The 26,665-nt window shown below is 37.8% G+C and overlaps 1 protein-coding gene across 1 annotated transcript in view; it reads right to left on the minus strand.

Annotated features, from left to right (window-relative positions):
• Positions 1–24,630, minus strand: part of ACVR2A (activin A receptor type 2A) — an 88,604-nt gene extending 63,974 nt beyond the window's left edge. Inside the window, exon 1 of the mRNA XM_045558760.1 lies at positions 24,102–24,630. Coding sequence (XP_045414716.1) covers positions 24,102–24,156 — 55 coding nt within the window. The 5' untranslated portion in view covers positions 24,157–24,630. The remainder of the gene's footprint in view (positions 1–24,101) is intronic.
• Positions 24,631–26,665: the final 2,035 nt, after the last annotated feature.

Below are 26,665 nucleotides of genomic sequence, written 5' to 3' on the forward strand. Positions count from 1 at the left end.
GGGAAGAAGAAATAAGCCAATATTTAATTTGATGTTATGCTACATAAGAGTACCACAACAACTACTGGTTTTCTTATACTTCAGACATTTTTTGCTTTAGAGAGAACACACTCATGCTCATACCCTCTCCCACTGATACATACCCTCTTCTCACATACTTCACACACACCCCCATATCTTCCGCTTACATACCCCTCCCACCTTCACATCTCCCACATAACTTACATCCCCTCCTCTCACACCTCCCCATAAACAATCACATCCCCACACCCCCTCTCTCATACACCCATAAACATCCTGCCAACTCTTTATATTCAATGCCCTACACAAATAATCTGGCAATAATTTACCCTCTCAACCTTATTATCTTCCATGCCAGTACTAATCCCTACACTGCAAATATGCCAATCTCATTGTCCCAACCTATCTTAGTTCATGCTCCTATCCTCACCTCCCTGCCCCCAACCTCTCACGCCCCACCACAACCACTTTCCCAGCTATCTAAATTTTAACTCATCATTCATGGTTCACTGAAGTCCCATTTCCTTCATGAAGCTTTCCAGGCTACTTTGCCTCTTGATTTTTCTTTGTCCTGGATTTCTTAGTTACTCAGCTGGTATTCAGCTGGTTTCTCATGCAATTTAGCATTTAAATATAAACTATATTGTAACATTTACTGTTGATTTATATATAGAACTCTCTCTTCAACTAGAGCATAAGCATAGGCCACAGCTTTCTGTTTTCTCTACAGCAACACAATAAAAGACACATCCCTTTTGAATGGCTGTTACCCTATAAACTATTCCCCTCTTTAACCTAATCTTGTCTAATAGTTCCCCAAACGTATTCAATCCCTGGATTTCTCTCCACAGCTTCACAATATCACATTCAAACACACCCACACACAACTAAGAGGGTCTTGCAATCATAAATTGGATATTGGCTTAAGGGAATAAGCAAAAGGCAAGGAAGAACAGTCAATCTCCCTTATGAATAATGCAAAATCAATTTCAACATTTTTACAAATACCTGGAAAAACATATATATATCAAAACCTTCAGATTTACAGATTTCAACGAGCAATTCTGAGCAGCAAGTTACTAAGCCAAAGGGGAGCAAATTTAGAAAGCTCTCTAAGGGATATAAAAATAGGTGAATATTAGAATATTTTCTATTGTTAAAGGAAAAATAATGCAAAATGCTATATTAAAGGATTAGCTCTGAGGGAAAAAACTCTAGAAAATCAAGGACTGTTTTTAAAGATATGAAAAAGATGAAAAGTACGTATATATCCAAAAAGGGCAATATCTGATGATCTTTAGGAAGGGAACTAAAAAAAAAAACAAAACAAAAACAAAAAACAGGAATTACTAAAACCTTGCACAAAAAAAAGCAAGTTATCCACATTTGATACTTCCAGAAAATATACAGCATTTCCTCAAAATTCAAGAGTTGGTGTTACTTCCCAGTTTAACAATCCACTGCCCATTGCTGCCCATTGCTACAGGGGAAAAAAAGGAAAAAAAAAACAAACTTAAAACATAGCCTCCAAGACTCCATTTCACCTGTACCCAAACTTATTTTTCTACTCTTACGTGCCATTACATTTTCTACCTCTTCTCCCCAGTCTACAAGGAGTATCCAGCATATCTATAAATACTATCATACTTATTGCCTCAATGCTCTTACATATCCTAGCCACTCTGCATAGAATCATATTCCCCATAAAAGGCAACTTGGTGAAATTCTACCATTCTTCCCATGTCCAGTCAAATCTCACTACCTCCATGTATTACTCTTTTCACATCTTAATGAACATGAACCACTTTTAGAGCCTCAGTCTAAATCACTCCCTTACCCATAATACTTTGAGGGAATAGTAATGGATTTTGTTATTAACTCTGTTTTCACAGTCACTTCTCTCTCTGGATTTAATGGTTGATACCATTTTATTGGCCATGACATTGGCACCCCTAGGCAAACTCTGCCTGAGGTTGGTCATATGTCCTCAGGCCTTGGGGAACCTGTTCTTACTCAGCTGGGAGCACACTCACCAGGCTTGGCAGAGACAACATAAAGTAGTCCTCCTACTTTATTTATCTGGTGAACTCCTAATCATCCTTCAAGATCACCTTAAGCATCACTGTAGAAAATATTACCTCCAAAGTGAACTAGGCCACATTTTTCTTCAATCCCAAGGCACTATAATATAGATATGATGTGGTGCATAATTGCTAGTTTACTAATCATTCTCCTCCAACGAGGCTGTGAATCCTCTAGGGTAAAGACTGTGTCTTATCCATCTCCACAGTCACAGTCCTGACATATACTTAATGTTTACTGGATGACTAATAAGTAAGTCTGGAGCTCAGGTGGGAGATCAGAGTCAGCACTATAACTCTGGACATGTACATTTAGTTAAAAACTAAAGGTGAGATGGGACTACTTAAGCAAGGAAGGGTATATAAAATTCCATAAGGATTAAATTCTTGAGGAACAGCAACACAAAAACAACGGACAGAATGAATACTGAGGTGGCGAGGGGCTATAGTCAGAAGAACTGAGAGAGTAAAGAGACAAAAGAATTTCAAGGGACAGAAAATAGCATCAAACATACAGAAAAATCAAGTTGTAACCAAATATAGTTAACAAGAATCCTTTAGATTAGGCAATTAGAAAATCATTAATCTTTGAGGGAATTAGGTCACTTAAGATTAATAGTGGGTTGAAGAGAGAACAAACCGTACAGATGTGGAGCCATTTCAAGAAGTTGGAGAGTGAGAGAATAAAACGAGATTCTTTCACATTAATTTATTCAACAAATATTTATTGAGCTCTGGACACTAGGAGTGTAGAGATAAACATGAGGGCCACAATCCCGATCCTCATAGTGCTTTTATTTTAGCAACAATAAATTAAGGAAGAAACAAGGCCCAGAAGGACTCAAGACTACATCAAGTAGAATCTGAAATGTATCCCTCACCTAGTAAAGTTCTAGAAGATAACCAAAGCCTCCAAAAAAAGAAATGTCACTTAGTGCTACACATCATTAATTTTACTAGTCAATGTGCCAATGGTTTTATATTGCATTTTCAGTTTTATAATGTGTATTATGTTTAGATGTAAGGTTTATCATTCCAAAGTGACTAGTTTCTTAGACAACTAGAGATTCTATACTCCTTTGTAAAGCTCTATAGTACTTGGCACACTGAGAAGCACACAGTAGATACCACTTGAATGTTGGGTGATTTCAGCAACTAAATGGATTTAGTTGCTAATGGAACTAATGGAAATTATAACTAAATGGATTAGAATATGACAATATTACTTTTTCTATAAACCCAGTCACTTAAATTCAAATCATGGATTCATTACTTGTTTCCACTACTCATTTGCCACCTCTTCTTCATAGTCCTTAGTCTAAAAAACACAGAAAAAAGGGATTTTCTTTTCTTCCTATTCTCTTCATCATATTTCAGTTTCTGCAAACTAATCAATACTTTAAAAGTTATAGTAAAAGAAAATTGAGGTCATTGAATATGGAAAAACAAAGTATGTGTTGTATCTTTTTATCAATCTGTCTTGATATGAACATGGGGAAGGGAACCACAAATTCTAATGCCAGAACCATTCATACTTATCTAACATGTTCTTCCTCGCCACCCAGCGTAAGTAATAGGCACCAAGTAAACAATTAATGACCACTATCATTAAATTATTTTCTAAATATGAGTCAAAAAGAACATACATTTGTTTCCTCTATATGAGCAAATTAATTCAATTTCTCTGAATCAAGGTATAATCATTTTAAGAAGATGCACTTACTTGGAATATTTGATTCACTAATTACTCAAGTGGTGATCACAGCAAATGAATTCTGACCTAGTTCTGATTGTGGCTATTATATAACCAAATGGAACAACTTCTGTTGCTCAGTCTTTAAACAGCTGGGGACAAACAATTACAACTGACCCTCGAGCAACATGCATTTGAACTGCAGCAGTCCACTAGTATGTGGATTTTCTTCCATCTGAGACAGCAAAACCAACTGCTCCCCCTCCTCCTCCTCAGCCTACTCAGTGTGAAAACACTGAGGATGAAGACCTTTATGATGATCCACCTCCACTTAATGAAGAGTAAATATACTTTCTCTTCCTTATGATTTTCTTAATATTTTCTTCTCTCTGGCTTCCTTCTTGTAAGAAGACAATATACAATGCATATAACATACAAAATATGTGTTAATCGACTATGTTATTGGTAAGGCTTCTACTCAACAGTAAGCTATTAGTAATTAAGTTTTGGAAGAGTCAAAAGTTATTCTTGGATTTTTGAGTGTGGGGGTGGGGATGGGCACCCCTTTTCCCCATGTTGTTCAATGGTCAACTGTACTTTCATTTCAGAGGTAGAGAAAGCTCTACTGTATCAGTCACAGGAACCATAGTAAACCATCAACATCTGAACTAGGTAGCTCAACATTTTTTACCACAACATAGGTTTCAAGGGGTGCTAACAACAGCAACTGCTGTTAGGGTGCGGGTAGGGGTAGAGAACCTTGGCAGAATGGGTTCAAAGAAAGTCACACTGCCCTGGAATTAGTAACTCACATTTTAATATATGTTTTAGAATATTTGATTCAAGAGAAAGATTTAAGCCCTACAGACCCTGACTCTGCTACTTCTTAGCTACATAGCCTCAGGCAAGTTACTGAGTCTCAGCTTCCCCATCTATAAAATGGGAATATTTATTTTGTAGGGCAAGTCATGACCATTATCACTAAAACTTACAATCACTTAGCCCAGAGCATGCTATGACTGGTGGTTGTTAATAATGGTAGTTTTAACAAATGGTAATCATTAGTAATATTATTGTTATAGATAACAGTTAGGATGTGACATAACTGGCCAGTTACAATTTTGACCAAAGAAATGTAATAATGTAAAATTCTGGCACATGTGGAATGAGACAGATCTAACAATGGCCCATTAGGAAAACAATTTTAAACATTCTTAATCAAAAGCCAAAGTGATTGAGAAAAACACTTTCGCAGCAATCAAGGGCAAGATTTACCTACAAATTTCCTTCAGGCAACAATTAACATATATAGATTTACGGCTGCCATCAAGCTAGCCAAACAAGATCAAAACAACATCTGCCCTAGAATTACAGCTCACTTGGTGCTTCCTATTGCTGTATTACTACTTTCCACTCCCCAGGTTCTCAACATAGGTTTCTCAAAGTGTAGTACAAAGTTAATCTGCAAAACAACCAACTATAAAATACTGCAAACATTTCCCTCACTAAGGGTAGGAGAAGATGAAGGAGGCCTCTCTAAAAGTCAGTAAGCATTTTTTACTTCTACAAAAGAACACTGAACTGGAAAGTCAGGGTTTTAGTTCTAGCTCAACCAATTAGTGACTGTAGGCAAATTATATTATCTCACGGTTTGAGTTAAAACAAGCAAACAAAACACAGAGACTATTTCAAACAGGTTCAAATAGGATCAAATAGAAACAGACATGGAATCACTTGGAAAACTATAAAGCATTAGTAAATGAATGGTATTTTCCCAAAAATGCTGATATTTAGATGCTGAGGAAATAAGATACACTTTTGGAAATTTCAGTTATTCCCTTAACATACCCACTCCTCTTTATCTCATTTTGGAAAGAAGGTTTTGAGGTGCTGTCATTTAAGAATACAGGTTGAGTATATCTTATCTGAAATGCTTGGGATCAGAAGTGTTTCAGATTTCAAATTTTTTCAGATTTTGGAATATTGGCAACATACCAGTTAAGAATTCCAAATCATTTTTTTTTTTTTTTATTTGAGACTCAGTCTGGCTCTGTTGCTCAGGCTAGAGTGCTGTGGCGTCAGCCTAGCTCACAGCAACCTCAAACTCCTGGGCTCAAGCAATCCTCCAGCCTCAGCCTCCCCAGTAGCTGGGATTACAGGCGCATGCCACTAGGCCTGGCTAATATTTTCTATTTTTAGTTGCCTGGCTAATTTTTTTTCTTTTTCTTTTTTTTTTTTTTTAGTAGAGACAGGGTCTCACCCTTGCTCAGGCTGGTCTCGAACTCCTGACCTCATTCAAGTGATCCTCTCACCTCAGCCTCCCAGAGTGCTATGATTACAGGCATAAGCCACTGCGCCCAGCCAATATCCATCCCAAATCTGAAAATCCGAAATCTGAACAAGCATTTCCTTTGAGTGTCATGTTGTAACTCAAAAAGTTTCAAATTTTGAAGCATTTCAGATTTTGGGCTTTGGGATGCTCAACCTGTATACTACTAAATAACATATTATTCCACTCTATTTTACAGTTTTCTAAAAAGATCCCCCCCCCCAAAAATCTTCATATAGAACAATTACTAGTAAATTACATAATTGAAAATGTTAGTATTCTTCCCTGAACACCAACTGATGTTCTAAAATTAAACCAGTCAAATAAATATAAATATTATAAATAAAACAAACACTTGCATCCTAAACAAAGGATGCCCATCTGCAAAGGTACAGTTTCTCACTAAATATACTGGAATGCCCTAGGTATTAGATTCACAACATTGTAACTTGTTCATATTCAATAAATAGTTCAGAGATAGAAATAGTTCAGAGCTAGACACTGGTAGGGAATAACAAGCAGCATGAGTAATTAGTATTTACTGAGTTATTTAGAATGCTACAAGTGAGAAATCATTCAGAGCACTTTACAAAATATCAACTCACTTACACTTTATAACAACTATGTAAGGTAGGTACCCTTATTATCTCCATTTTCCAAATGAGGACCAGGTAATCTGGCTTCAAAACTCTTAATCTACACTGAACACTAATTTAACACTGAATCTTGACAGAACTTAGGGTCAGCTGGTAAACAAACACATTAACAAGCAATTATAATACAGGATGATAAGCAATACTGTAGGGGTAAGTGACAGGGCTAAAAGATATTAAGTCTGCAAACTAGTGCAACTCCTGTGGAAAGCAATATGGAGATACCTTAAACAGATACAAGTAGACCTACCATTTGATCCAGCAATCCCATTATTGGGCATCTACCCAAAAGAACAAAAGACATTCTATTACAAAGACATCTGCACCCGAATGTTTATAGCAGCACAATTCACAATTGCAAAGATGTGGAAACAACCCAAATGCCCATCAACACATGAGTGGATTAGTAAAAGGTGGTATATGTATACCATGGAGGATTACTCAGCTATAAGAAATAACGGTGATATAGAATCTCTTTTGTTCTCCTGGAGAGAGATGGAACCCATTGTACTAAATCAAGTATCCCAAGAATGGAAATACAAGCACCACATGTACTCCCCACCACATGATCATCACCTAAGTGCACATTTGGGAATAACACCAACTGGGTGTCGGACAGATGTGGGGATGGGGGGAGGGTATGGGTGTATACCTACATAATGAGTGCGATGTGCACTGTCTGGGGAATGGACACGCTCGAAGCTCTGACTTGGGGGGGGGCATGGACAATATACATAACCTAAACTTTTGTACCCCCATAATAAGCTGAAATTTAAAAAAAAAAGATATTAAGTCTACGTTTTCAGAGGCTACTGCATAGTTGAAACTCATTCCATATGAATCAGTAATTCCCACTGCAAAAGGAAGAACCCCAATTTAGCTGGAGAAAGATGGACACATTTTTTTATAAGGGTCTGTCATCTTTCCATTCAATTAACCAGGTATCTATCTGTCAACTATGGTTTCGTTACTTTTCTAGTGAAGAATACCCTTCCCATCAATCTTTTTCCCCCCAGACAATTTCAAATCAAATCAGAAATCAGAATCAGCATAAATTAGGTTTTACCATACTTGCTAACTCAAAATATAAGAGAAATAGAGATGTCTTAAAGACATGTATTATGATTTTTCAAAACTTAAAATGGGTAACTGACTGGACTAAGTGTTGCTATGATAAGCCTTCCCTTAATACAACTTTTAAAAAAACTACTTTCAATTAGCATATCAAAGCTACAAGTCTCCAAAGCCAAGACTTTCACTTGTAACACAATTAATAGCAGGCCCTGTCTTACCTACATCCACTTGTAAATTGCCATCTGGGAACTGCCAACCCATCTGGGTGGGCCAAGTGGCCCTGCTACTTGGGTATTTCTCCTCATTCCCCTTTCAGGTAAGACATAATTATATTGCTCTTCCTCACCAAACCTCATCCTCAATCCCTTGCTATTTCTAATATGAGTTAAGAGCCCAACTGGTGGTGATGTATGAAGGAGCAGGAATAGAAGTAAGGCTGCAGGGTGGGGCTGTGAAAGCAAAATTCCTCCCTCTTTCACATTGTTGTCATTCTTCATATAGAGTTCATAACTATTTTCTTCACACCTTTCCAGCGGCCCTGATCACCGAAGGCAATACCTCCTCTCTAGAAATCTGGTAAGCTGTCACCAACTGAGATAATTTTTGTCCTCTGAAACACAAAGGAAGTCATACATGCCTTCTGTCCCTGCAGGGAAAATAACATAGTATAATGGCATAAGTACATATTCTAAAATAAGGTGAGCTTCTGTTTGAATCTCAGTTGTGAAGCTTATTAGCCATATGACCCTGTTTTCTCATCTGTAAAATGGTTAACTATCTCATACAGTAGCTCAGTACCAGAAACACACTGTAGCAAGCAATCAAAAGGCTTCCTTTATATTTTTATTTGTCTTTCATATACAACAAGGAAAAAAAAATCTAAGTATTCCAAACCCTTAGAACACAGCCTTTCAAACTTTTCTAACCACAATCCACAGTAAGAAATACATTTTTCATTGTGACCCAGTAACATACACGTATAAGCACACACATAATTAAAGTTTCACAAGACAAAACTATCCTTTACTATCTGTGATTCATTCTAATATTTTCTGTTTTCTTTCTTTTTTGTTAGTGGTGACCCTCTACATTGATTTCATTACCCTTGAATCTGTTGTGACCTGCAGTTGGAAAAAAAACTACCTTGCACTCTCTTTTTCCACTTTTCTCTCCCCTTGGCCTCCCTTTAATCACATACACAAAGCTCTTTTTAATCTTGTTACCATGTGACCTTACAGAAGTCCCTAGAAGCAGAGTATTTCCTAGGGTGCAAAGCCCAGCAGGTAGAAGAGAGACATTAGGGAAGAAAGTAATTCTGATAGTGCTAAAGCAGAGGAGGGTCTGTGTTTCTTCTGGTCCAAGAAGAAACAGTAAATTCATTTTCCCTCAGAGACAGTGTTATTCCAGGAGGTAAGGTTGTATTGCTGGAATAAAACATTGGAAATAAAACAGGCTTGTGGATGGGTCTGGGAACTTAATTAACACATATGACAGTGATTCTATAAGAAAATGCTTCTGAGATTCTAACCAAAGTTTTTTAAGTGTAATATATTTCCAAGATGGGGGAGAGGTGCCACGTATACAATGTCCAACGGAATAGCAAACTACAGCCCGCAGGTCAAATCCAGGCTGGCATCTGCTTTTATACAGCCCCTGAACGATGGTTTTTACATTTTCAAATGGTTGAAAAAAATCAAAATAATAATAATATTTTGTGGCACATGAAAATAATATGAAAATCAAATTTCAGTGTCCACAAATAAAGTTTTACTGGAACACAGTCATACTGATTTATTTACATATTGTCTATGACTGCTTTTTTGTTACAGCTGCATAATTGCAAAAGGGATTGCCTAAAATACTTACTATCTGGCCCTTTATAAATAGAGGTTTGTAAACCCCTGTCCTAAGCACTTGAGAGCATTCGACATTCATTCACAAATATTTGTTAAACATCTATTATGTGCTAGGCACTGAGGAAACTACAGTGAATAAGTAAGATATGGTCCCTCTCATAAATATTAAGTTCAGAATACTAAAAAGCAATTGGTTTGTTGTAGGGACTACCAGAGGGCCAATACAGCAAAAGATGAGGTTGAAAGGGGGCCATATTATGTAGTGCCTTTAAGGTCACTGTAAGGAATAAACATTCCTCTAATATCTTATATTTGGTTTAGGGAATTAACCGCTTTATTCACAACCTAAAGATAAATGTCTACCCATTAAGAATCACAAATTCTTAATTAGAAGTGTTGTTATAGTTCACTTAAACCCTTCCTATTGTTCTCTACTCCATGAAAAACATTATTGTATTAATTACAAATATTTGGCATAACATTTTAAAATTTTAAAAGTTACATGGATATGTTCATGGGAGTGTGTCTGGGTTTATGTGTGTAGCTTTTGATCCTCACTGAAATCTTGTGAGGTAGGCATTATAAATTCTACTTTAAGGATGAAGAAACTAAGGTTATGGGACTTACCCAAGTTCACATAGTATATTACACCACGGTAGAGAGAGGCACAATACCCAAGTATTCTCCCTGCAGAATGTTTGCTTTTTCTAGTATACTAGCCCAAGAATTGCATAATTAATTACTTTCATCAAATTTGAAGATAAAAGAAATTCTTGGAGCTGCTTTTTTGGAAAACTATTCTTGCCAACAAACAGCTACATTTGTATCAAACAACATTAACTTTTATTTCTATTAACTAACCCTTTCTGGCAAATCACATGTTGCAGCAGTAGAAAATGTTATAATCTACAACAGACTAGGCTCATCTACTTTTCTGTTCTCTGGCTTAGTGAGCTGATTTCCTTCCATATCACAGATACAAAGCTAGGTATTAATTGCAAAAACACCGCTTAACTCAGGGCTGTTAAATATATGTTGCTAGACTAACTAGAAACGACAATTCTTGATGTGGGAATATTCTTGGGCTACAGTAGTGAAAGGTAAGATCTGTGGATAAAAAGATCAAAACTACCCTTCACTGATTTAAAAGGGAAAAAAAAGTGTAACTATATTCTTTTTCTCTGACTCTAACCTTTTACTCCATCCTTCAGAAGTCAAGATCAGCTTGAACAATTTATTTTTTATATGAATCCTTCTGCTACAGGGAGGTACAGCAGAAAATAGTACCTGACAATCTATTAGGGCCTCTAAGCAGTCGAAGCCTCCTAATTTAATTCACTCTATTATTTCTAGCCCTCTCAAGTAATAAGCAATCTCTATTTACAATTTAACAAAAAATATAATTAGCAATTAATTTCCTAACTCAACACCCAAGCCAACCCTTCCTTATCTCTAAAGAACTAAGGAAGAAAATAACACTACAAGGTAAGATGTATTATATAATATTCATGTAAGAATAAAAGGATGGTCAGTGCCTATTCAATCATTTTTCTGGCCATTTGGAAAGGTACTTCATTCTACTATTGAATACCTGCTAATCAAATTGCTTTATTATTACTATGCCCATCTTGTCCAAGTTATCTTGCAACTGCTCTTACTCATTATTTATCATCATTCTTACTCTTTGACTTTTCATTTCTCCCCATATCATTTTAAAGTATATTTATACAAGTTCATTTCAAGTTTTTTTTTATTTCAGAATATTATGGGGGTACAAACACTTTGGTCATATAAGTTGCCTTTGCAGCGCCTGAGTAAAAGCTACAAGAGTACCCATTCTCCAGACAGCTCACAAGGCACCCATTAGGTGTGAATTTACCCATCCCCTCATCCCTCAAGTCTTAAGTTAAATAAAACTAGCAAATTCTATTCACTAATCCTGAAGTATGAAACTCCACTAGGAGGTCAAACAAAGCCTAGCAACCAGTTCTTTTTCTAGAATTAGTTTACTTAAGGTAATAATAAATAAAATGGCCTATAATATTTACAGGTGAAACTCCACTTCTTTATAGAATGTGGCTTACCAGGGCCGGGCGCAGTGGCTCACGCCTGTAATCCTAGCACTCTGGGAGGCCAAGGCAGGTGGATCGCGCAAGGTCAGGAGTTCAAGACCGGCCTGAGCAAGAGCGAGACCCCGTCTCTATACTAAAAAATAGAAACAAATTATCTGGACAACTAAAAATATATATAGAAAAAATTTGCCGGGCATGGTGGCACATGCCTGTAGTCCCAGCTACTCGGGAGGCTGAGGCAGTAGGATCGCTTGAGCTCAGGAGTTTGAGGTTGCTGTGAGCTAGGCTGATGCCACGGCACTCACTCTAGCCCGGGCAACAGAGCAAGACTCTGTCTCAAAACAAAACAAAAAAAAAAGAATGTGGCTTACCAAAGATAGACAGCTTTACCTGCTTCCAAAATGAAAGAAACCAAATGAAATGAGGTAACCGCAATCTGAATTTTTAAATTTAGTAAAGTTTAACATCTCTTCTGGTTTTACCTCTGTGTACTAATGCAGTTTTTCCAAGTCAAAGATGCTGCTGCTGAACTTCTGCCATAATAAAGAGTTGATTTCTCTGCAACAAGCACCACCTCCCCCCACCATCCGTTGAGGGTTGAAATCTTTCCAGACAAAATTATTCAAACTGACTACCTAGAGTTAGAGGCTATAGCCCTGAATAAAACTAACAGTCCAGAGTATTAACTATTTATCCTTTCAGCCTTACTGTAAGACCTTGATAACCTGAAAAGATATCAAATTCCTAAGAATTAAGATACAAAATATGCTGAGTTTCCACTTCTAACTCTTCAACCACACTAACAACACAGCATATTACAAGTTTGAAACAATAACATGGTGGTGATCTTATGAAAAAATAGGCATTTAAAAAGGAGTAAAGACAAAATTTCAGAGAAAAATAGGAATGCTTACGTAACTAAGACTATAAATTAGCAGATAAACAAAACCTAAAGACAGGAATTTGTCACAAAATTCAATAACCTCTCATCTGTGTTTTTTTTTTAATCTCTTTTTGTAGTTTGTTTTTGTTTTGTTTGAGACATTACATTCACAGTTCTCATGTGCACAAAAAGCCTATCCGGTTTAAGTAATGATTGGCAAGGAAAAAAAACAAGGTGTCTAAAAAATACAAGAGCAAAACTGGTTAAGTGTAGGCAAGCTTTACCATCAGACAATGTTAAAAGCCAGAGGGCCCTTGGAGAGTATCCAGTATCTCTACACTGATGCAGTAGGCTAACTGGCCTCACCTCTTCACTCCCAAATGCTTCCAATGTTTTTCAGATAGCTGCCAAAGTAATCTTAACACATAACCCAGATCCAGCTCCTCCTTAAAACTCTTTGCTTCCCACTGCCCTATGCATTTTATTCTAACTCCTTCCACTATTAAAGACCTGTAAGATCTTGTCCCTATCTCTCCAGTACCATCCCTGCATTCATTTCTTCAGGCAGCCAGTTAAACATTAGGTTATAAAGTACGAAATGTCCAATTTCCTTATACTAAGTTTGACAGTTGGTATCTCTGACATTTCACTTTGACACTTCTTGATTTATTTTTATTGTGAAGGTAGATCCTCATTCTTTCAAATGCATGGTTTGGCTTGTGATTATCTTTCAAATTTTTTTTAGAGCAATTTTTGTGAAACCATGGATAAGACAAAAACTCATGTTATTTTCAAATATGAGCTCTGTCCTGGAACCAATGCAGCACAGAAAGATCAAAATATCAATGAAGTGTTTTGGAAGGATGTGGCTAATGAACACACAACAAGGGGATAGTTTGAGAGGTACCATTCTAGTGATGTTAATCTTGAAAATGAGCCACGTGGGCAACCTGAGACCAAGGTGGACAATGATGAACTGAACACTGTAGTGGAAGCGAATCCATCTCAACCTATAAGTGAGTTAGCAGCATGGATTGATGTTACTATTCCAACAGTATTGGACCACTTAAGACAAACTGGCAAGTTAAAGAAGCTGGATAAATGCGTTCCTCATGAATTTAATGAGCGTCAGAAGAGAAATCATCTGGAAACTTGCCTTTCTTTGCCATCAAGACATAAAGGTGAACCATTTCTATACCATAATTGTTACGGGTGATGAAAAACAGATTCTTTTTGACAACCACAAGTGTTCAGCACAATGGTTGGATAAAGGTGAACCACCCAAACACAGTACAAAACCAAATATTCATCCAAAAAGGCTAACAGTGTCTGTCTGGTGGTCCAGCACTTGGCATTACCCACTACAGCTTCATGAAACCTGGTCAATCGATTACAGCAGATGTCTACTGCAACTAATTGGAAGAAATGATACGGATACTTGTGATTAAGCAGCTGTGACTGCTCAATAGAGACAGGCTAATCCTCTTGCAAGTCTACACTGAACCACATGTTGCACAAACAATGCTGCTCAAACTACAAAGGCTAGACTTGGAAACTCTCTGTCATCCACCATATTCACCAGACCTTGCACCAACTGACTACCACTTCTTCCAGGCTTTGGACCATTTCTTGCAAGGTCAATTCTCACCAAGTTCTGCAGGCTTCTTTGCTGCTGGCATAAACAAACTACCATTAAGATGGCAAAACTATGTCGACAGTTTAGGCACATACTTCAATTGTACTGCTTCTTGTTTGAGATATAATAAACTATACTCTCGATTCAGAATCAGACATTTCATATTTAATGACTGGATACTTATTGAGCTTCTGCTCTGTGCCAAAAATTGTGCCATGCCCTAAGGGTACTGTGATGAACAAGTGAGATACCTCCCCTCAGAGAACTTACACTTAATTAGTGGAAAAGACAAACAATAAATAGGTGAATAAATAAAATAAATAGAGATTATGATATGTGATGTGAGCCAGTGATCCTCTCAGCACTCAATTTCTGTCATAGCACATATGACAATTTGTAATTATTTTATTCATTTGACTGCTTATGACTGTATGTTCCAGAAAGCATAATCACATCTGTCTTGTACACTGCTGTATCCCAAGCACTTAGCATAGTGCCTAGCATGTAGTTCAATATCGATTTGTTAAATAAATGAATACCTATTTCATCCTCTTTAATTTAGGGATGACTAAAGCGAGGTTGTAATAGTTGTCAAAGGTCAAAGAGAAAAGTGGAAATTTGAATGACCCTTAAGTTTTAGTCCAAAATATTATACCACATTCAAAATATTGATATCAAAGCTTGAACGGCTGTGTTTTCAAAGCTTAAAGTAGCTGGTACAGAAACACAGATGAGATTTTTTAAAATTTTAATTCTACATAAAATATTTTAGAACACTTAAAGTTTAAGTGAAGTTGTCCAAGAAAAATATTTTAAATTCCAACAAATAGAGATGAAGATTTACTCCCAATGTTTCTTTTTAGTGCATGCTAGAACAATGCGACCTTAAAGAACTCTTTGTAAATAATCATGATATCTGAATGTTCTAGATATTTCCTGGCACCTATCTGGAACTCTTTAATGATATTTTCTTTGGCTGGATCATTTAGTCAAAATATTATTTCACATTAACTGATAAGTAATTTATTTATCTGCAAATTTAAAAATATCCCAAGAACTGAATGTATATTTTTTAATGTTTTACATACTACATCCTTTTAAATGAGACTTACAGATAGATCAAAAACTAACATATGTGTATGTAAGATCTACTCTGGACCAGCTACTGTGTTACATGGCATATCATTCATTTAATAACATCTTGGTTTACAAACTTAAAAAATTAAGCTCAGAGTTTTAGACACTTGCCAAGATCTCATAACTTGCCCATGCCCCTTTCTTGAAATAATGCCCTAGAACAAGCTTGATTTATCACATATAGTCATAAAGATGTGAAGAACAACTCTTTCCTAATAACGGTCTCATTTCTATAAAATATAAATTTTAACGTTAACAATCAAAAATAGGATAAATTCTCCCTCTGAGCTTTGTAAATAGATACTTATTTTTATTATACTACGTAAAGACTTGATTAGCTTTAAAAATCTTTTAAAAGGCAACCCCTCCCCACGTGTATAGCCAGTCCTTCTAATCTAGTAACTATCTTCTTGCTTTACATTTATTTCCTTCAGCAACATTAGGGAATGAAGTGATTCCCAGTGTGACTACAGCCAGCCAAAAAAAGAAATACTGCATCTATCTAGTCCAAAAGAATGGTTATTGAAAGCTTTAGGCTTCAGGCATGAATTGCATATACCAAATTCAAAAAAGTATCTAAATTTATTTCTTTAGAATAGTACCACTTACTGTAAGGAAAATGCCTCACATAGATTCCAAAGAATATAATCTGGACGACCAGTATGAGTAATCACTGTAATTACTGAAATTTGACCATTATTTAAACACAAACAACATACTGAGCCACTAATGCTTAGAATTCTTTAACTAGACATCACAATGGAGACATATTCACCATACAATGTTGGCCCCTGTAAGAGAATATTACATGCTCTAATGTTTTTTATGTACTCTTTTATTTTTCTAAATCCATGTCTGTATTTTCATTCATGCTTATCATTTAAAGCCATACTATCTGTAAACTTTAGTTATGAAAGCACTTTCTATTTTCTTCTGGCTCATTACTTCTTTATCAATTTTATTTAGTAGTGCTATCATTCCACCTTAATCTTCAAGTTGCTTTTCTGTCTCATATTTTATGTATATGTATTTGGGACATACATTAGGATCTGTATCATTCACTCCTACCTCTTCTCAGTTTTATTAATAATTACTTTTCATCTGGATTTAACCCTCTCAAACTGAGATTGTCCTTCTTCAAGCAATTATGAGCACTTCTTCATCACACAAATCTCTTCCTTGGATTTAATCAAAATTTCTCCAACCCAACTTTTCTTCCATCTATGGTCAAGTTTATTGCCAAACGTCCTTTGTGTTCCTGATGCTATTTTGTGCCTTTCCTTTATATTAAGATGAGTATTAACATATTTTTTAACTTCCTGCTAAGATTTTTTTTCCCCTAGTATTAGGATCTCTCCTCCAGCAAGTCATTCCTAAATTAAAATTTCTGAACTCCCCAAAATTAAAATCGAATTTTGTTTCAGGATCTTCATGTGTATTTAATTTATCCAACTAATCCAAAAAAGAGAAGAGCTTAGTCAGTGCAGATCCATGGTCTCCCTTGGGATGAGTTTTCCTTACATTCTGTACCTAGTCATGCACTCTCCATTGTAGATTAACTAATTACCATATTTTTCAGTGCACTTTTAGTTTCCTTCTCCACTCAGAGTATTTGGTAGAGAGAATAGGGGATCATTGAACTAGACCAGTGTTTTTAAGGCATTTACAATCCAATAGTTGGTCACTGAATCAACCAGTGGGTCATAATCAACACTTTTTAAGTGAAATAGAACATAAAAATAAATGAGTGCACACAGTAAGAGTAAATAGTTTGTGAAACTTTTATTTCTGATACATACACACACATACTACTACTACATGAGAACTAAGTCACGATGGAATGTGTAAATCTTATTGTGAGTTATGATCAAAAAAAGTATGAAAGCCATGGAACTTGGAGATATGTAAAATGCCTTCTAAATCTATAGAATTCAAATTATATTTTAATTTTTAAAAAAATTTTAAAGAACAGAACTTACAGATATCCAAACAGCCAGCAAAATCATTTTTTCTTAATAAAATGTCTTTATTGAACTCTAACCTTAAAATTATAGAATCATAAAGTTTTTAGAGTAGGGGAAAAATTCAGAAATCATCTAATCCAAGTTCATCACTTTAATACATAAGAGGAAAACTCTGGCCCAGAGAAGTGAAATAATTTCATTTCATTCATTCAATGAACATTTGCTGAGCACCTATTGTGTGCCAGGTTCTAGGAATGAGTCTACAGATAAAGGGAAGATGTTGCCAAATAATGGAAACAGGAAAGTAAACATTTGTACAGTCAAAAGTGGAAATAGGCAAGTAAACCTCTGCAATAATTACTGAAATCAAGGTTATTTACAAGGTGTTAGATGAACAGAAAGCAACTACACAATCTGGGTTGGATGGTACAGAAAATATTTCTAAAGAGGTGACACTTCTCAGTCTTAAAACCAGCAAGGAGTTAACCAGGTAAAGGAGGAAGAAATAATGTACAAAGGCACCATACTGATATATAATAAAGGATGACACATTCAAGAAACTGCAAGTCAAGTTCATATGGCTGGAATATATAATAGCACTCATGCTACGGGGGAGCTGCAGCAGAATACCTAGCATTTATGTGTTGTTTAATCTTCATTCTCTGAAGTAGGCACCATTAATATCCCCGTTTTGTAGATGAGAAAACTGAGGCACACAAAGATGAGATGACTTGACCAAGGTTGAGTTGTGAAACCACAATTTAAAACAAGAAAGTCTAATTCCAGAGTCTATACTCTTAACCACTATACCAAGAGGTTAGAGAAAATAGGCAGGAACCAAATGATTAAGGACCTTGTATGCCATTCTAAGACATTAGATTCCATGCTAAAGACGACTCACAGTGAAAAGTTTTAATCAAGAGTAATATATTTACATTTATTTTTAATGAGGTCATTCTGGCAGCTATATGAATAGGCTGAAAAGAAGAGAAAGTAGTGACAGAGAACTAGCTAGTCTTAGCTAGAAAGGAACTATAATAATCAGGTAAAAGAAAATGATAGATGAGCTAGATAGTGGCAGCACTGGCACCAGAACCCAAGTCTACTAATCACCATGACCACATTCTTGGTCACCATCCATATGAACCTCCCAAGTTTTTCCCCTTAGGCCCACATTCTAGCAGTTCGAGAAATGCAACCTTAGAGACAACAACATATTTCCTTTAAGTCCCTTTATTAAACAAAACCTGACCACTAGATGCACTGGGTATATGAAATTGACTAACAGAAATCTAGATGGAAAATAACTGAAAATCAATCAATATCTACAGTAGTTTTCTTACCTTCTTGACTTTCCTTCCCCTTCCTCTATACACTATTCCTGGAACTTTCACGTTCAATAGTCAATTTGAAATCAATGTTCTGTCTAGACATGACTGTTATGACCTAACAGAATTAAATCTACCACAGAGGAAGTCTAATGTGGTCCTATCAGTGGCAGTAAATATGCTCTCAGGTCTGGTCAAATTTTGAATGATGAATGAATAATAATAAAGGACAGCCTTTTTGCAAACAACAAAGAATTAAGGAAAATCTTAACATTAAAAAAAAAAAAGGCAATCTAAATAAAGTTCAAGCCATTTGATCCCAAGCGTGTGTGTGGTAGTCCAGAAACCAGCAAATGAAAGAACAGTAGAAAAGACTATATCTGGTCAATTCTCAAGTATTCTAAATTCAATCCATTTTCACTTAAACCATGGGTGAGCCCTCCTGAGCCACCCTTGATGCTAAGCAACAACTGAGTTTTCCCAAGCAATCAGCCTACAGTATAGAGAAATACAAAAGGGACAGAGGAAGAAAAGTGTGTAGAGAAAGAAGGGAGGAAAGTGGAAACGGAACTATAACGAAAGAGAATGAAAGAAATGATGAGTTATAGAACAGAAAGCAAAAAGTGAAGGCATACCAGTGACCCCAGTATCTAACGTTGCTAACTAATCTTACCTATGATCTGAGAGACATTATGACAAGTGGCAACATAAGAGAGCGTGAAAAGATAAATTTAAATCACATATTTATGGAACATCAAAGATGAGAAAGTAAGAATAGTATTTACAAAACTAAAAATGCAACAAAATAAAGTCTTAGAACCTAAATGAACAATTTAGAGATTATTAAAATCTCATTTGGTTTATTTATGCTTCACTTCTTACAAACAGTGAGCCTGATGAACCCAAAAGGTGAAAATGTTAGTAATACCAGAGAGGAGAGTATGAGAGGTGTGTTACAGAGACAGTATGAAATTTATTTGCCTACTTTTTGTGGGAGCACCATTCAGAATTTTCCTCTTAATGGTGTAGTGCTACTTAATTTGTTAAGAGTTTCACTGTAATTCTTATCTTGGCTGGCTGGGTTAACTTCCTTAAAACCAGAGTTCAAAACAAGGTAAACACTTATTAATTACAGTCAAGATTTAACCTTAAAAAAGGCAAGGGTCTGCAAGATCTTAAAATATTACTTACTGTATCCTAAATGAGTCAAATGGTAACCAAAACTCAGCTAATGATTCTCAAGAAAATTATGCAATTAAGAAATCACTTTTAAAGTTTCTTGAAACTAAAGTTAGCTACACAAAAGAAATATACTTTAAAAAGAAACTGAATTTCTACCTTGAATCCATTCAGGGAACATATAATAGCGAACATATTTCTTTCATACGATACTTAGAAAACTTTCACGCAAGATGTTAAACACACACACACACTGCCACCATGCAGCACAGTGATTTCAATAAGGATAAGAAGAAATATCCTTAAAGATAATTATGGCAAAAAAGAAACTCAATCTAAAGCAAATAAACTTGATACCTTGACCACTCACTCATCATAGTCATGAACATGAAGTCTTCATGAGCACTCTATAAAAACAAGTGATTAGAGAGTTTATTCATAACAGTCAACGAAATATTTTTATTAAAGTATAATAGGATGAAAGAATGTGCACACCTATAGTCAGTTTCTCTAACTTAATCATGTTCTACTTTTAAAAGATAATGAAAAAATGAAAAATTTCAATACAAGGTCACCTGGAGATCATCAATACCATGTACTCATAAAATTTATATTACTGACTTTGGGGGAGGGGAAGCAGAGCCCCTTTACTAATATACCAATGCTCTTAAAAATTAAAAGTTTAGAACAGTTTCTCAACCTCAACACTACTGACATTTTGAGCCAGATAAATCTTTGTTGTGGAAAGCTGTCCTGTGCACTGAAGGATGATTAGCAGCATCCCTGCCCTCTACCCACTAGATGCCAGTAGCACACCTGCCCCTCTCCACTATCTCCAAAAATGTCTCCAAATATCCCTTTGGTTGGGGGTTCGGCGAGGCAAAAATCATCCCAGCTTAAGAACTACTGACTTAGATCACAAATAGAAAAAAATTCAAAATGAATGGGGGGAGAGGGTGATTTTATTTCTCTCCTTCTCTGCATGTTTCAATATATTGTATTTGAATTTGATCACAGATAACATTTAAGAGATTCTGCCTTTTAGAAAACAAATTATTTAATACTATCACTTGTTAGCCAAAGTTTAGAAGAGTCCCAGAAGATTCTCTGTACTGCCAACTCCCCCTCCAACCACAAATTCTCATTTTCTCTCTCTCATGCACACACACACACACACACACACACACACAACTCCCTAGCTGAACTAAAGGAAATGCAACATAATTACTTTATTTACTTATTTTTTTACAATTTTACGAATCTCTTTAATGTCCAGCTATTTCTCATATGTGCTAATACACTGAATTTGTTAAGATATCACACATCACATAGGCTTGGAAAACTCACTGTACCCTTGAGAGATAATAAGAATGAAAAAGGCAAATAACATCTTGGCATTATTATGAAAATAGTTTTAGCCATTTCTTATTTCATCAGATATATTGACCATACTGCTATAGGTCCCACAGAATCCAAAGGAATTCTCAATTTACTTCACTGCAACTCAACTACCACAACAGCTGCATCATTCTAGGTAAGATAAACCTGAGTACTAGGGCAAGTATTACACTCATCCTCACACTTTAACAAACTGTGGGAAAAGATACAAATTAACCACCATGCTTTAAAAAGAAAAACCTGTGAAGATCTGTGTTTTGAAACAGAATCTGAGGAGGGATAAGAGGAATGAAAAGATTCAAAATCAGAGGGAACTGAAGGCATTCCAGGGTAAGGTCAAAACTCAAAATGATTCCCTGGAATGAAATCAGGAGAAAATTAAACAACTGGTCATATCCTACAGGAACAGTCTACGTAATTAGTCTCCGGAATACATACCATGGGATGGAAATTGAAAAATCAAAGTCCACGAAATAGTAAAGGAAACAGTAAACATCCATCCTAAATACCTGGAATAAAACTGTTCTTTACTACTGTTTCCAATTTGGTTTAAATAAAAGAAAAATCCAATATCCAGAAACAAAACTGACAACTTGAGAAATTTTAAAATTCTCATAAAAATAGCCACCCTAATGCTTTCAGCATGCCAGATTACATATTACATAGAAAAATCAATTAGTTGGAGAAACACAATAACCCTTTTTAGAGTGCATTTGATTCATAACAAAAGCCCTTTAAAAAATCAGACATTTTAAGTACTAAAAATCTTCATGTATAAATATGGATTAAGGCCTTTAAGACTACTTCAATTATCTTCAATAGAATCACATATTTTAGCTCAACTAAAAAAGCCTATACAACAATACTTAATATTAGTTTAATAGAAGTGGAATACCTATATGCTCTATAGCAACAAAATTACTTTATTTCAAAATGTTAGCTATTAATTTCCTGGCCCAATGAAAATAATCCCACAGAAACTAATGCTTAGTTCTTTTTACTACCAAACCAAGCAGAGGAAGCTGTAAGATCTGTAGCGACAGCCTGCTTTTCCAGAAGTAATACCTTGAGATCGCTCAAGAATAACCTCCTTCACCAATTAATATGACTCAGGTGGGTCTGGGAGGGAATAATGTCCACAATTCCTTGGTCAGTGGCCATGATGCCCCTCCTCAAGGGCAGGAGATCAGAACAAGGGATTTAAACAAGAGGAGTTCACCAGCCAGAACATATAAGGGCAGAGAAAGAGAGTACTATAGGAAAGATAAAAACTACATGGTTAAGTCATGTCACAAAAGCAAGAGGTTTAATGTTATCAAGACCTTCATTCATTTCAGACACACCATTGTTTAGCTTCCTCCCCAAACCCTGCACAAAAAGAACTGTCAGCCTGCCTTAAGCATGTTCCTTCTTCCATTTAAACAGACATGATTCTTTTGGTTAATCTCTGGCAATGATCGCCATTTCACAACACATTCAGCCCACCCGGAACTGATCAATACCACTACAGACATAAGACTAGACTTTATCCATTTATTAACCACAAGGAAATGTACCATTCAGCAAAATTCTATACATTACAAAAGATTCTATTAAAAAGGGGGGTGGGGAAAACGGACACAAACACACACACACATACACACACACGCACATCACACAAAGGTACACAAAGACAACTACCACCCTCTAATTTCCTTGCAGCAAAAACAAGATAAAGACATGGCCATGAAACCTGTCAATTCGTTTTTCCCCCCTATAATTCTATGTCACAACCTCGTAACTGAATATTAAATTTTATGATAAATAGATCCATTGCGACTTTTAAATTCTCTCGTCTATGGAAGTAACTCTCCTGTTATGTATATTTGCACACCTTTGAGCTAGATGCAGTATTTATTTATAAAATTTCAAATACAAAAGACTAGTTTTTCCAACCACTGGTTGCAACCATAGAACGTCTCACAGAATCAAAAATTTCAAATATAAAATGGCCAGATTATTCCTCCAACCCTGGGCTAAAACCTATGAGTATACCTTATTTAACAATAAGAACAATTTCACATAGGCAGTTCTAAACCGAAAACAATGCTTCAATACAAAGCGTTTAAAATAAGTATTCCGCAGGTAAGCAAAATCTATGCCCGAAACACAAATGGTGGTTGAAAGCCAGCACATTACCAACACACAAGCGGCATACCTCTTCTGCACTGGGTTATAGTTAATACTCTAACAACTATTTTTAACACTGTTGGACACTGAAGTTGAAGAAAACCTAAAGGGAGACCAGACTGAATTGATGATAGGATGCACTGCTTCTCACAGTCAAAATTAAGTAGCAACCGACTTGATCTATGTCGTGATATTTATTCACCGGTGAAGCAGTAATTAAAAGACGACAAAAGCAACCCTTGTTTTGGAGGAGCCCACACTAAATGACATTTCGGAATACTCCTTTCAGTGTTCAACCTTTGCATAAATTGTCACTTGCGGTATTTGTGGCTTAATTGCAACCCAACCAGCGCTGTCATCCAGTGTTATGGCCACAAACCATGACTTTCTCACTTCCACAACACAGCACTCACTCTTATCAGCTCGCCAACCCAACTCGAAAGGAGAAACATTCATGGAGGTTTCCAGATCACAATCAGACACGGGGGGTGGCAGCCGAGGGGCTCGGGGTATGGGGCAACCTCTCCAGGTTCCGCCGAAGCTCACCGACCCGACAACAACCGTGGCCCCGGCAGCGGCGGCCGCGGCCGCAGCAGCAGCCCCACGGCGCCGCGCTCCCTGCACCTACCTGAAGAACAAGAGATAAGAAAGACGGCAAACGCCAACTTTGCAGCAGCTCCCATTTTCCCGAGGCGCCGGGGAATCCGTAGGAAGTTCTCGCTAGATATCCAGTTCCCTAGGTCTTCCTCGGAGACAAACCTCCTGGTGTAAAATCAACCGTCATAAAACATATTCGGAAGACCCGACCAAAAAAACGTTCACGAGGTTAAAAAAAGAAAAAAAAAAAAAAGGAAGAAAAAAGAGCACAACAATAAAAAATAAAATGCACCACGGGGGAAAAACCGCCACACACACGCACAACACACAAAACCAAACAACGAAAAGCCAACAACAACAAAAGAGGGTTTAAATCACTGTCAAAATCACTGTCAGCTCTGCTCGCCTCTCGGGTCTCTCGGAACAAAACGCCAGGCTGAGGCGACGAGGAGGCGGCGGCGGCGGCGGCGGCGCCCGCTGCCGCCCAGGCAGTCCGAGAACCGAGCTGGGTCCGACGTCCGGACCGACCTTCAACCCGGACACCCAAAGTCCGCGGACCACTGGCGGCCGAGCTGGCGGAGGTGGCGACCGAGGCGGCGACGGCAGCTCTGGGAAAGGGAGGCGGGCGGCGGGCGGCGGGCGGCGGCGGTGCAGGCGGCGGCCAAGTTCTGGTCCAGGCTCTGGCTCCGGCTCCGGGCTCCGGGCTCGGCCGCGTTTTCGGTCTCCTGGCCTCCGCCGGGCCCCGCCCCCCAGACTTCCGGTTCCGGCCCGAGCTGGAAGCCCGGCGCAGCGGAGGAACGCTCGGCGGCGGCAGCGGCAGCGGCGGCGGCGGCCGGGCGCAGCGCGCGTGCCGGGCCGGGAGCGCGAGGAGATTGCCGGGGAAGCGAGGCGGGAGCGGGGGAGGGGTGAGAGTGAGGGCGGGGCTGACTGGAGGGCGAGGAGGCGGGGCGGACGGAGGCTGGATACCGCGAGGCCTGGGCGTCCGGCCTGCTTGGTCGGGAGATCCCGCGACAAAGGGGCGCGGGCGCCTCAAAGTCCCTGAGCCGCGGCTGTGGCTGGGTGAGGGGACGCAGTCAGGGGCCCGGCACGCCTGGTTTCCAAATCGCGCCCCCTGGCAGGTCTGGAGCGCCTGCCCGAATAGTCAGAGAAAGCCCCAAAAGGAAGAGGACCCCGAGGTGGGGCGAGTGCCCAGTGACTTCTCGGAGGGGCGTCTGCGGCTCCCGGTCCTTCCTCTGGGGGGACGCTTCGTGCGCTCGGAGACTCCGAGCGCCGAGCCGGCGGAAGCCCCGGTGGGAGCTGTGCCGCCGCGGCCGCCGAGCTGCCCCAGCGAGCTCGGGACGCGCGAGCTGATGTCTGCAACCCTAGGCTTAGCGAGGCGTCCCACCACGGTAGCTTCTGCATAAGCGCTTTCTCTTTCCGCTAAAAAAAAAAAAGAAAGAAAGAAAGAAAGAAAAGAAAAAAGAGAACCTCACGGAGGAAGGGCTGTCCACCTGGTCAAGATGTTCACGCCGTCTATCACGATGTGCAATTTGAATCCATGCCCACCATCCCCTTTATACACAAAGCGTCGTGTTGAAAACTGTTCTGCACGTAATAGGTTAGCAAATATTTGTTTATTACTCTTTGAAGAAAAAATTGGGAATTTCGACCGACATATCTGATGGTCAGACAAGTGTTTACTTTTTTGGATTTTAGCTCTTCTAGGGCCTATTTTTACCACTTAAGCCGTGTTGATTGCTTACAAGGTACTGTGCTAGGCACGGAATGGGATCCAACATGTAAAAATAGGATCCCTACCTCAAGGAGCACTCGGTATTTGCTGTATTCGAAGTTGGCTACAAAATACAAACTGGAGATTATTAAAGGTACTAGCTCTGTCTCTTACCACGCCTTAACGACCTTCGTGAAGGTAGAAATCTTACCTTTTCCCCTATTTTATCCCAGCAACCAGAAGTGTCTAGCACATAAATGCTTAATAAATAATTGTATGAACGACTAAGGGGATGACTGCCTTTTTCTTAAATAAAATATCCTTACATGTACTCCACAAATTTTGACGGTTTTAATAATAAAAATACTAAAAGAACTGTACTATATGACTGGTTCGTGTGGTTTACTAATTCCCACATTTTTCCACAAAGCCCTCTTACTTGTATTTATAGCGTTTTATTTTTCCCTTCCTCTAAAGTACTCGTATGTCTGTCTGTTAAATTCATCCTGTAATTATCTGCCCATTTCTACAACTTGTAAGGGTTATTAATAATCATTGTGGCCCTTTAAACTCTTTCCAAGATTTCCAGTTCTCAAGTCGTGGTGCTCAGAATTTGACTGATACTATGCAACAGTTAAAGTTCCCAGTTGGTATTAAATGTGTCTAAATGATCTCGTTATGTAGTTCTCCTGTCTTTGTGAGTTGGTAAGGGGAATGTGTATAAGCCTTCCATTCTCTGGTTGAATTAAGAGTTGCCACTAACAGTTCTGGAATGGAAGAGTGTATTTTAATTTAGTACACTAAATTAGTTCATTCAGGAATTTGCTGTTGGTTATACCCTGCATCAGACCCCACTGTTGTCTTTTTTCTGCATCGCTTCCATA

Source organism: Lemur catta, chromosome 8 (assembly GCF_020740605.2).
Source record: "Lemur catta isolate mLemCat1 chromosome 8, mLemCat1.pri, whole genome shotgun sequence".
In the NCBI taxonomy this organism is placed as follows: domain Eukaryota; kingdom Metazoa; phylum Chordata; class Mammalia; order Primates; family Lemuridae; genus Lemur; species Lemur catta.